General features: G+C 38.9%; 1 protein-coding gene across 5 annotated transcripts in view; it reads left to right on the top strand.

The window, feature by feature from the left end:
* Positions 1-13,217, top strand: part of PIK3C2G (phosphatidylinositol-4-phosphate 3-kinase catalytic subunit type 2 gamma) — a 202,567-nt gene that overhangs the window by 64,566 nt on the left and 124,784 nt on the right. For all 5 annotated transcript variants that reach the window (XM_059848028.1, XM_059848029.1, XM_059848030.1 and 2 more), the window contains exons 14-16: positions 5,203-5,317; positions 6,724-6,854; positions 12,841-13,029. In XM_059848028.1, the coding sequence (XP_059704011.1) occupies positions 5,203-5,317; positions 6,724-6,854; positions 12,841-13,029 (435 nt within the window). The remainder of the gene's footprint in view (positions 1-5,202; positions 5,318-6,723; positions 6,855-12,840; positions 13,030-13,217) is intronic.

Genomic DNA, 13,217 nt, shown 5'->3' with positions numbered 1-13,217 from the left:
GAACTGTATATATACATACATTTATGAAGAAACAAATCTAGCTCTTTATTTAAAGTATATTACTTATTTTTTTATATTGCAATCTCTTCTTCTTACCTGGCCCATTTTGAAACCACACAATACCTAAAAACCTCTAGAATTTGGCCAGCTTTGGGGTTTTTGTTGTTGCTAAAGACTTGTCAGTGAACAGATGTTTAACACATTTCAAATTTGCTTAATTTACATTATTTCCTGAATTCTGGTGTTATCTTGCACTCTTGGGACAGTTTTCCTGCAGTGTGCAGATTTATAACATGATTAGCTGCTGGATACACACACTGTAGCCTTAGCCAAACATCTGTTGGGATTCCTGCTTATCAAACTTCCTCAAAGTATTCTCCAAGCGTTGCCTAAATGGAGTTGTTTACTCTAAAATCACTGCTTGTAAGGTAATTTTGTGACTTTATATTTTTGGAACAAAAATTACAAAGTAATCAGGAACATAAATGCAAATTTTTTTTCAAAGTCTGGAATAATTTTGAACTCAATGTAATTATCACTTACAAGTTTATCCTACAAATTTAGGGAAGTTATTTAAACTGGAAACTGTGGGGATGGAGGTTGTGGTCCTTAAAAATGTCTTCAGTACATTTAGCATTAATTTGTGGTTGAAAATTGTCTCTAGTTTGAATTTTCTAGAACTCTGTAGTATTTGTAATTATAATAAAGGAGTTATCTCACAGTATCATTCCAATGCAGAATTAAAACTGCTTGAGTCATAAAATATGGGAAAGGGGTTTTTATATATTTTAGCAGCTTTGCATTTCCTTTAAATTTAAGGAAATTTAAGGAAGTTGAGTTCCTCAACTCTGAACTTCTGAGACTTATAATGTCAGGTTTGGGAACACTTACATTATTTTTACACAGTACTTTTTCCTGATATTCCCATTTTATTCAGCCTAAGCAGTAATCCTCTTCCAACATTATGTACATTTCTGACTGAAGATGGTAATGAGCATAGCTGCCTGCTTGCCCAGTAGGTGAGCCATCATATCTGCTTTCTCAGCCTTGTCAGAGAGTTGATTTCAGACAGCAGCCCTAAATCAGTGCCAGCAGAGCCTTTGGTGGTGCTTGTGTATCAAGAAATCTCATTAAATGCTAGAGGCCATTCAAAAAGGGTTTGGAAGACTTTTGTGGGCCAACCTTCCATTCCTTCCCATCAGAAACTGTGTTACTCTCTTGGGCTGAACAGTTTCGTGATTCAGAGCTGATGAACAAACCAGAAATCCATCATTTTGGGGCAGCTGGGGAGTTCAATGTCCCCCACAGTTCCCCCATGTTGCTCTGGCTTCACTGGTTCTACCACAATTTATTTTGGTATTTCTGAATCAGTCGGAGCAAGCAGCAAAACTTTCCTCTTGTGGGGAAAGTCTGCCATGGGACTTCAGAGCATAAGGCTGACTTTGTCAGCTTAGGATAGCTTGAGCTGCCTTTAAATAGCAATGTCATTTTCTGCAGCAAGGTGGGAAGGTTATTTTAGCTCCAGTAATAAACAGGAGAAGGGAACCTGTGTAATTCCAAAACGAATAAATGACAGTAGGCACAGAGCAGGATGTTCACTCTGATCTGCTTGATAGGGAAGCTGTTACGTGAAAGCCATGTTCTGTCTCTGTGATCATTCTAGGAGTCTGTAAAAGGTCATTATCCTCACCTCAGGGATGGAAAAACTGGAATGGTAGGCAGAAAAAGGAGTGACCTTCCTGAGCTCATCACAGAACCAAGCTGCAGAGAGAAGAATCTGTCTGTTCAATAAAGGATATGGTTATCACGCTCATGATGATAATTCTTTCATTTTCTAAGTGGATCCTGCCCTCTCACCCGCTTCTTTTTCTAAAAATAATGATGTATCTTTTCCCTGTGTCATTCATCCCCTTGGCCTCAATTGTTGTTCCATTCTGTGTCCAAAAGCTGACTGCTCTGAGGAACATTGACTGTGCTTGTAGTGCCCCAAAGTGGCCTGGGTGTGCTGGTTTGGGCTGGGGTAGAATTAATGTTCTTCCCAGTGGCTGGTATGGAGCTGTGTTTTGGATTTATGCTGAGCACAGGGTTGATAATGTGGGGATGGTTTTGTTACTAAGCAGGGCTTGCACAGAGCCAAGGCCTTTCTGCTTTTCTTGTTGCCACACTGGCAAGGAAGTTGGGGGTGCCTGGGAGGAAACATGGCCAGGACAGATGACCCCAACTGACCAGAGGGACATTCCAGACCATGGGACATCATTCTCAGGGTATAAAGAGAGGCAGATAAAGGAGAAAGAGCAGAGACATTGGGAGTGGTGGCATTTGTCTTCCCAAGTCACTGTTACCTGTGCTGGGGCCCTGCTCTTCTGGAGGTGGCTGAGCACCTCCCTGCCCATGGGAAGAAGCACATTTATTCCTTGCTTTGCTTTGTCACATTCATATTTTCTGAAAAATCCCTTTGCCCAAGATTGTCTCCTGGGAAGCTGAGAAGCCTCAGAGAAAAAGGAAAACAAGTTATTCTCTCATTTGCTTCTCCTGTGTTTTGGTCCTTTGGAATGTGTTTGGAGATTGTTTACCCACAGGTGATTGTTCCATTGGTTTCTGGTGTGAATTGTTTTCACTCTTTGGCCAATCAGGGCCAAGCTGTGTTAGGGCTCTGGAGAGAATCATGAGTTTTCATTATTATCTTTTTAGCTTTCTGTCTGTATCCTTTCTGTATTCTTTAGTATAGTTTAATATAGTATTCTTTAATATAATTTAGTATCTTAAAATAATAACTTAGCCTTCTAAGAACATGGAGTTAGATTCATCATTCCTTCCTTCATCTGGGAACCCCGTGAATACAAGATTGCTTTTTTTGCATGACTTTGGCTTTCCTAATAAATTATCTTTATGTCTGAGAAGCCCATCTGCCTTCAACAAGTCTTCTTTGTCTTCCTGGACAGTCTTTAGCCACATCTGTTTTAAGTGTAAATGAGTTGAAATAATGAGCTTAGGAAAGGTCTCAAACACATCTACAGCACCTCTGAGGTCTGTACTACTTCTTATATTTGTCTGCACAGGAAAAAAATCCACTGAATGTATTCTTTTTTAAAGGCCCCCATAGTTTTAGAGCACAATATGAAAGTGATTAGCAGTAATGAGAGCTCAAAAGGGTAATTTAGTCTTCATGTTCATTTATTCTCAGCTACTCCTCTCCCTTCTAACAAAAGTGCCAATTAGTTCAAATTATGATGTAAATCTTTGTCAACAAAGGATTAGTTGAAGAGATGCAACTCATTTATTAAAGGTCATCTGAGTACACATCACAGGAAAACCTCTTTGAATCACCATTGATCACTTCCTCATTCACATCAATTACCTAAATGAGAGAGACTTCATATCACACAGTTGCTTTCTTCCAAGTATCTTGTTCATATCACAGCTTTTTCTGCCTCCATTCCCTTGCAAATCCACCTACAGCTGCAAAAAACCTTCAGAAAATAACTGTCTTTAATCCTCCTGAGCTCTGTTCTCACAAAAAAATAAAATAACATGTCTGTGCTAACTACACAAACAGCTCAAGAAGTGGAAAAGAAAAATTAGTCCTGAATTAAATTTATGCTCATTTATGTTGAGTGTAACAGTCACTTTGTGGGAGTTTCTTCAATCTTCTTCAGATGACTTTAAGCAATTTATTCCAATTTGCAATTCAAAAGATACTTTCTTTACAGCAATGTTGCAAACTCGTGCTGGGATCAAATAGTCCACCTCGTGTCTCTTGTACCTCTGACACCTTCCTCCCAGGTGAAAGGTGGGCATTCAGACCTCATTTACCTGGCTGGCTCTTTCTGCTGCAGTATCTAGTGATTCTCTCTGTTGTTTTGACCAAGCAGTGTTTAAAAAGATCTCAATAAAAATTATTTGTCAGTAAAAGAAGAGGTGCTGAACATAATCAAATTTCCAACCTCATTACTCATTAAGATATAGACAAATTAAGGGGTAAGCCCACAGTGTCTGATACCTTCCTTTATTCAGATAGTGCAATATCAACTTGAGTTGGTTTGTTATGCTTAGGATTTACACCCAAACTTTCTGATTTTATTCAGGTTCTCTAGACTGGATTGTGCTTCCAAATCAGGCTGGGTTTCTTATCTGCTGGCCACATGCATGCCTGTTTTACTGATAAGACTTTCTTGTAGGTGTAGTGCTAAGACTGGTACTTCAGACCATAACCTTTCATCTGTCCAAAAACTCTATGTGGCACATGTGATACAAACTATCCCACTCAAACTCCTTTCAGCTCTTTATAGACTCTCATATCATACTCCCCACTCCCTGCCACCTACACATAAAATCAGCAAGGATCCCTTATGGGTGCAGTAGATAGCCATGAGTTTCTTCTTTTTGTGGGATAAATTTGCTGCCCTCCACCTTTTACAGTGTATTAATGCTTCACAGTCTCTACCATATTTGCCCTCCAAATTAAATCTTGGGACAGAATTAGGTATTATCCTTATTTTTACACCTGGCTTAAAGGGCAGGCCCTGTCACACAAGAAGCAGGTGGTAAAGTGCAGAGCTGACTCAGAATGTCTTGGCAGAGGGATTTTTTCATGTACCCTGCAAGTACAGAGATGCTGCTGGGGCAGTGAGACCACCAGGACGCCCCCTCTGCTGTGGCATTCACATTTTCTAAAAAAATCCCTTCACCCAGGATTTTTCTCCTGGGAAGCTGAGAAGCCTCAGAGAAAAGGAAAACAATTCTGATCTCATTTGCTTCTCCTGTGTTGTGCTCATGTGGAATGAGTTTGGAGATTGTTTACCCACAGGTGATTGTTCCATTGGATTCTGCTGTGAGTTATTTTCACTCTTTGGCCAACTGGAGCCAAGCTGAATTGAGACTCTGGAAAGAGTCACAAATTTTCATTATCTTTTTAGCATTCAGTAAGTATCCTTTCTGTATTCTCTAGTATAGCATAGTATTCTTTAATATAATATAGTATCATAAAGTAATAAATTAGCCTTCTGATAAGATGGAGTCAGATGCATCATTCCTTCCTCCATCAGGGCATCCCTACAAATACTCTACTGGCTGAGGCCAGATTTGTACTAGTCACATAAAGATAAAGGGTTTGCTCTCCTTTTGCTTGTCCTTTGAGCTCTGCAGCTGCATGGCTTCAGTGGGATTCCAGTGATTACCAGTGTTTCTCCCTGTTTCCTGCAGGAGGCTGGTCCATGGAACCGTGCTGCTCAGCCTGGCACCGTGCAGCACCCTCCCCACAGCACTGATCACCCCGGGCATCTGCAGCACTGAGACACCAACCTCAGGCACCCTGCAGGTGAGGAAGCCAGAAAACAAAGCAAAGGCTTGTTTTCTAGCAGAGTGCAAGGAAAAGGGGTGTTCCCACAGCTCATGGAGACCACCCAAACTCCAAATCCAGTTTCCATTTCAGCCACTCAAAGAATTACATCAGGTCTGCAAGGTAGTTTTGTCACTTTTCCAGGCTGAGTTAGCAACTGGGTATTTCAAGGATAAAACCAATTTGTTTTTTATATTTAAATATCCTAATATCTGTTAGCCAATTAAATGTAAAAACAGGTAATATAGATAAATGAGCCTGGCCTAAAAATAGCCTTGTTTTAACAGACAAGTAAATGGGGATTTTCCAGGCTGTGGAGTTCAGTCAAAGACCATGCCTTAAAATAGCTCCCCCTATTAATAATTCAGAGAAGTTGAGACAGTGAATGGCTAGTAATTTATATATTAATTTATATCTACTGAAACAAATTAAACAGGATTTCTCATTCTGCCCCCCCTCATTTTCAGTTATTCCCAGCCATATAGCAGTATCACAATCACAGTGAAACATGTTGGAAATGTTGTAAATATATATTTTCACAGAAAATCTAGGCTTGGATTGGAAGAGACCTCAAAGATCATCCAGTTTTGCAAGGTGACTGAGTGTTTTATAGAGAAAAAATTTGTTAACTTGTAGAAGAGTGATGTATATCAAATACTTACATTAAAAATTAGATAGAGATTAGACATTTTGGTGTACATTAATAGACCATAGCTGGATTCAAACTGAGCTGAATTATGAAGAAAAATCTGAATTTTCAGATAAATCTACTCAGATTATCAAGTACCTCAAGCTTTGTAGTTTTGGTTGAACTTTTGCTTTCTCTGTATCTTAAAAAACATTATCCCTAATTTTTGACAGGCATGTGTGAGAATGGAAAATTGGTAGATGCTGTACAATATATTTATAAATTGAACATCCAGAAGAAAAATCAAGAATTTGATTTCCATCTCATGCAGTGACAAACTGCACATCAGAAACAGCCTTACTTTTCAAAAAACAAAACAAAACTACATTAATGAAAGGTTTCCATTTGAGAATCATCTCATTAAAAAAAAAAGAAAGAAAGAAGGCAAAAAGTAAGAATTTGCTTCAGTTTTGAGTTTATGCAGTTCTAATAAGATTGTAATATGGTGGCTGAAATTTTCCCAGGGAAGTTAGGTTCCACTGATTTCTGTGGATGGAATTTATCACCAAAACTTTCAAGTAACATATTATATACAGTGAGCATCCTCAAATAATTATCCCCCTTCTTTTTGTCATACTTTGTTTACTCCCTGTACAAATCCAAGATAACATTCATTGACACTTGTATTGGAGATTACACATTGCTAAAACCCTTCTGTCTTTTTTTTCCCTCTTTCTTTTCATGTTTATAAATTAAGATTGACTTCCCAGAAGCTGATTTGGAGTTCATTAAACCTGAACCTGAAGAAAGAAGAGGTGATCTTGTAGAGCCAACCCAAGAGTGCCTGAAGCACATTGCCAGACTTGCACAGAGACACTCTCTCTTGCTGTAAGTTGTCCCCACCTCACCCTGCTGGTTCTTGCTGTGCTGTACCTCCCCTATCGATCACAATTCAATGTATCCAATTTGTTAAAAACAAAATTTTCCTCTGAAGGAGCCTGGCTTGGCTGATTTGAGAAGTAACACCTCTAAATGAAAGAACATATCCCATCAAGGCCTAATAAGGCCCTGGAGGTGGCAGTGCATTTTATCACTTTACAAAAGGATTGTTTTTCCCTTTCTATTACTACATCTTTTCATGTCTTTGAGGCAAGAAACTAATTTTTCATTCAAAACATAAGATTTTCAGGTAATGCAGTGCATCTGTATCAGTATTAGCAAGAACACCTTTAGGTTCCATGGAAATTGGCCTCCTTTAGTTATTAAACACTCAAACTTCAGATGGAGCTGGGAAATGGCTTTTGAAAAATCTGTTTCAAGTTAAAAGCAAGGAAAGAAGTATGGAAAGTTCAGCTTTCACAGAAGGTGGATAAAGACACAGTGGTACAAAACACACTCTGAACTGAGGTAGATTAGTATGCTCTGCTACAGGAGTGTTGTACTCCCAATTAGGATTATGTACTGCATAAAGTAATTTTGGGTGTAATCAGAGTGGAATTAGGAGCACAGGTGCTTACAGAGAGCCATTATACTAATGGCAGTTAATTGTGTGAATTAATCCTCCATCAAGGGTCAAAAGGTGCATTAGTTCTGCAATAACTAAACAACTTAATTCAGCACTCTCAGTGGGATATGATGTATCTGTTAAGAAGATTTTTCTGTGCTGATTTCTATGTTGGTGGCTTGAGGGTTTTTAAAATTAATTTATTTAAAAAAGAGCTGCGTTTTATGTTTAACTCAATTTTTACAAAGACAGGAGAAATGTAAAATTATTTTTATTAACCAGGGGATCTGTGATTTGAGGTTTTTTTATTCTGTTTTAAAATGTGAATGGGATCTCAGTATTTTATTATGAAGAGCCACAGTGACAGTGAAAATCCACCTGCAAAATATGCTTCAGAATGATTTAGGGAACTTCAAACCCACTGCCTGTGACCTCTGCTACCCTGGCAAAAATGTGGTTTCAGTAAGAAGGAATAAGATCATTAAGAAATTAGTAAAGTACTAAGTAATTTGTCAAAGAAGACAGCTCATGCCCTTTCTCTGCTACTAAAAACCTTAATGTCCATTTTATTGAGAATGTTGCATGGTTTTTGTCTTCAAGACCCAGGAAGGACACAGTAGATGTGGAAAGTGTTCAGAGAGGGGCAACAAATATCATGGATGGTCTTAAGCTTCTCTTTAACCAAGAGAAGCTAAAAAGGCTGGGACTGTAGAGTGGAGAGAAGACTAGAGGATGTCTACAATTATACAATTAATTTTTGTAAAATCATGATGGTGATAGAAAAGGTAAATGCCTCATCAAATCCTGCAATATTTGAATTTAGGGATGTTCAATGAAACGAGTAGGAAAGCAATTCTCAATAAATGGAATAAAGTGCTTCTTTAGACAGTCAGTGGTGAGCTTTTAAAATCTGCTGTCACAAAGCTGTGAAGGCAGATGACAACATCACCACGTTTGTGAAGGGTGAATTCAAATTCATGGAGAAGAGGTTCATGGATAGGTTTCAGAAAGGACCAGCAAAGGGTGGATCCTATAACATCCCTAATACAACAGTTTTGGGTTCTGTGGGAATATGAAGGGAAGAGAGCACTGAAAGTCACCAGTCTGGAGTTTAGGCTGTGCTAAATTCAGGTCCTTGGAGGAAAGGCTGTGGGAGTCCCATGTCTTCCCATAGTTTGTTGTTTTCTCCTGTTTTACAGGCAAAGCTGGTCTAGTAAATGAATCATCAAGGGGAGGATAACATATCTGGGGTTTGAATGAAGCAATTCCATTTTTTGGTATTTTATTAATCCAACCTGTAAATTTTGTTGTATCTGTATCAGAGGAATTCTTTTAACCTTTCTCATTCAAGAGATACTTTCTCTTAAAAAATTGTAGCATGTTTCTATCCCAACACATTATTGCCAGGTTATCTGAAGATTTCTTCTTTTCTTTTTATCTATATGTCAAGAAAAAGAGAGGAATCTAGGCAGCTTTTTTAGTGGCAGCATCACTCCATGATGATGCTTCAGGCTTACAAGCCTCAAATATGACTTTGAAATAAGAAGGTGTCTGTGTCAGAGCATACAAGAAACCTTTCTCAGTCTGTCAGGATCCTTCTGTTCATCCAATTGCAAGCAGAGGGAATATGTGAATGGACAGAAAATTCTTAAACCAGTGTCAGAAAAGGAAGAAACAGTGGTTAAAACCAGGCAGCTGCATGGCTGTCTTTCTTACAGGTTGTTGAATGCAGTAGTATAAGAAGTCCAACACTCTCACAAAACTGACAGCACAGACAGCCTGATTCTGTTCTTCCTCTCTGCAGGGCCATGAAAAAGTCTGCTGCTGGAATAGATGCAAATACAGTATATTTTTATATATAGTATCCAAAAATTGATTGCCCCAGTAGCTGTGCTTAGTCTATCCAGTAGCTGGACCCAGATCTCCTTGCTCTCCCCAGCTGCTGACACCCTCAGCATAAAATAAACACACAAAACACATAAAAACCCTCAAGGTCCACAGCTGATGAGCTGGTTGCTGGTGCTTGTGCCTCTTCCTGGTCCATGGGTGTGTGTCTGCTCCAGACATGTGCTCCTCCCAGCAGCTCAGACTCTTGTCTTTCTGGTAGATGGCTCAGACCACTGGTCCCTGTGGCCAACTCTTCCAGTCTCATCCACTCTCTTGGATGCTGATTAATGAAGGTGTTGTTGAGTGGGACTGAAGGAAATGAACGTACCCCCATGGCTCTTGTGCTCCTCACAGCCCCTGACTCTGATCTTTGGCATCATCACCAAGCCAGACCAGAGAGAGCCAAGAGGAGAGGCCATGAGTTACTGCCAGCTGCTTTGGCTGACCTGCAGACATTCCAGATGTGAGGCTCTGATTCCTTTTAGGATTACTGTGTTTGAAGTACAAGCCCCTGAAAACTCTGCATCTGAGATTAATGCTGCTCTCTGAACCTGGTGCAGCCTGCTTGCCCAGTGTGTCCCAGTGAGGGGATGGGAGACTGGTTTGAAGCCAGGATCATGCCAGTCTGGTTTCCTACATCTTCATTTTCTTCATTCATTATTTTCCTTCTACCTTTCCTTCCCTCTCTTCCAGCTTCCCTTTTCCTTTTGGAAAGGATCTAGTTTGCTTACCAGTGGTCACAAAAATCCTGTAATGAGGTGTGATTAGATCCACTTCTAGCTGGGTGAATAGTGGAAGAGGTCTTCTCCAGTCTGTCCATGGAAGAGAAACTTTAAAGTGAAAGTCAGTGCTGGGGGACAGAAATTCTCATTTTCTATCTTTGCTGCTCTCTCATCTCTTTGCCTTTTGTCTTGTTCTCCTTTAGTACTAAAAGTAAACAACCAAAGCACATCAGAAGCATTTAAACTCATTTTTTTGCTCTTTTCCCCTCCCACCAAAAAAGTAAAACCAGCAGCTAACAAAGCCTTCAGAGAAGCTGTTTTCTTCATTTAGTTAAAGGGATTATTCAAATCCTGAACAGAAAACTACTGAATTATTTAGGTTATAAGGTGTTTTGGTTTTATTCATGTTAAGCAGAAGGCTATATATTTTAATATATATCTCATATGGAGGGAAATTTAGATACACCTAAATAGGTGTTCCTCTTCAGAGACACCTAAATAGATACACCACCTAAAAAACTATAAACTTAACTTTTATCAAAAAAAAAAAAGAGGTTCAAATAACATATTAACCCTCTTAAGACAAAAAAATGCCCTTGTTTGCATAACAATCTTCAGATCCTATATGTATGCAAAATATTTTTACCATCCTAAATGTCTTATTAAATGTTTATATAAACTTAGTTACAAACTTAAAATCAAAACTTAAGACACTCCTACCCCACCCACCCTTTCATTTCATCTCTGATCTCTAAAGCATGCAAAGAGAAAATGGCATTGCCTCTGAGTAAAGTCAGAGGGAGAAATCTGTTATTTAGAAAACATGATACAAGGATTGATTTCTTATCACCCTTTGCAAGCTCAGTAGAAGCTTTAGCTGCTTTAATCTGAACAACAGTCTGTCTAGTTTGGAGGATGCTGTTTGAAAGCTGAAATCTCTGCTTAAAGTTATGCTTTGAAAGAGGTCCTTGAGCTGGACTGTCCTGCAGAATGCCATCCAAATGCACAAGATAACCAGACAGCAATGAAGTTTCAGGCCTGCTTTTATCTCTTTTTCTGTGTGTGACTTTTTCTCATGATCTATCTATTGTCACAGAGGAAATGCTATGAATTCTGGAGTAGTTTTTTGAAGTCATTACCAAAATGACACTTTTCCTGAGCTGCTTACTGAAAGTCAGGATTGGTATCACAGTTAAGTTCATCTTCTGCATACATTTATGAGCTTCTTCTCCTAAAGGGAAGAAATTAACATTCACTCAGGAAAAAAAACATGCCCATCTTTGTGCTGCTGCTCTCTATTCCTAAACACTTGGCAATTCAAAATTGCAAAGGAAAAAAAAGTTCTCAAGTGCCTACAGAGCCAAAGGAACTCATTTCTATGAGCTGTGAATGACACAATATTGACAGTTAGAGTGGGGCTAGGATTTTTTTCGGCTAACAATGTCCCAAAACATTACAAATAGAAGGAAGACAACCTTGGAAAGAATGTAAACACTTGGATTTTGAGCCCTGTTTACACATCTGAATAATTAAATGCTTGTCTGGAAGCAAATTATTTACTTACTGCCTCCTACTAGATCCCTCTCACCTCATTCTGAAATATTTAGGTTTTTTTAAAGTCACAATTGTTTTATACTATTAACTAGCTGCATCACCAACCTGGTCAAATATGACCAAGAAAACCAATGTTCTTCTTGATTTGAGTAATTATTTGTATGAACTAGAGATCAGTTTGCTCTTTCTCTCAAACTCTCAAAAAGAGTTTGCTTTTGAAGGCTCTGATATCGAATTAAGGCTGTTGTCTGAGCTTGTCTCTCCAGGGAAATTTATTTTCCTGTTTTCTGATGTGTCAGAACCTGAGATTTAATATGCATGAGGCAAAGACATCTGAATTGTTGACAAATCAGATTATATAAGGCAGAAATTATTGTGCTGTGGTGAAATATGGCGTGATGACTGACCATTTTATCAATATGACATTTAGATTTGTAATATCTCTGTGAGGAGTCTGGTATATTGCATCTTTTTTTCTTATTATTATTTTTTTGTGAGTACAGTAAAACATTTTCAAGCAAATATAGAAGTTGTTGGGAGCTTTTCTTTCCTTTTCTAACTCATATCAGCACTAGGGGTAATCACACTCTGCATGTGTGTACCTGTGCTCCTGTTTTTGTATATGTGCATAGATGTGCCTAAACATTATTTTAAAAGAAAATCTGTTAAAAATAGACACACCTGCATTAAAGAGTCAAAGCAAGGGCAGGAATGAAAGCTATGGCTTGAAGTGTTGTATGTCTGGTTATGGAAGTTAGAGATGATTTGTAGCAGATAGGTGTAACAATAATTTACCCAGTGACAACTGTACCTTCTTTGTCAAAAAAAAAAAACACCAACAAAACAAAAACAAACCAACCAGTAAAAACAAACAAACAACACCAACAATAGAAACAGCAGAGAAGAAAATTGAAAGTGCTTGGAACGTGAAATAATCATATATATATATATATATATGTGTGTGTGTGTGTGTGTCTTTTGACACTTCATTTCTATTTGACCTAAGGCTGACAGATCCAGAATATAAGTATCACTTTTCTTATAAAAGCTGGTCTGCAGAAAATGATATCCTACCCAAAGGAAAACATGTACTTAGCTGAAAAGCACTGTACTGTGTGACTTGGCCCCTCTGTACAATAAAGTTTGTGGCTACACAAAGCTTCAGGTGGTTTTAATTTCAAACTGAAATTTTAATCTTCTTTTCCAGACTCTCAGAGCAGCAGAGGAGAATCCTGTGGTTTTATCGCTACTCCTGCAATAAGCAGAACTGCTCCCTTCCCCTGGTGCTGGGCAGTGCACCCAGCTGGGACAGAACCACTGTGTCAGAAATGCATGCCCTGCTCAGGGCTTGGAGCTTTTCTCACCCTCTGCAGGCACTTGGGCTGCTGACTTTCAGGTAAGGGAAAATCACCCAGGTGGGAAATGAAGGATAAGCAGGAGGATCATGTGCTGGAACATTCAGTGCTGCTGTTTGCTCAGCACCCTGCCCAGGGCTGGGATTTCCTTTCTCTCTGGGCCAAAGGGAAAATGGAGTTGCAGTTCTTGCCATGACCTTGAGTGCCAGCCATGTCTGCTTGGCTGAGA

Source organism: Haemorhous mexicanus, chromosome 5, assembly GCF_027477595.1.
Source record: "Haemorhous mexicanus isolate bHaeMex1 chromosome 5, bHaeMex1.pri, whole genome shotgun sequence".
Lineage (NCBI taxonomy): Eukaryota > Metazoa > Chordata > Aves > Passeriformes > Fringillidae > Haemorhous > Haemorhous mexicanus.
This window is presented reverse-complemented; position numbering and strand designations above follow the sequence as displayed.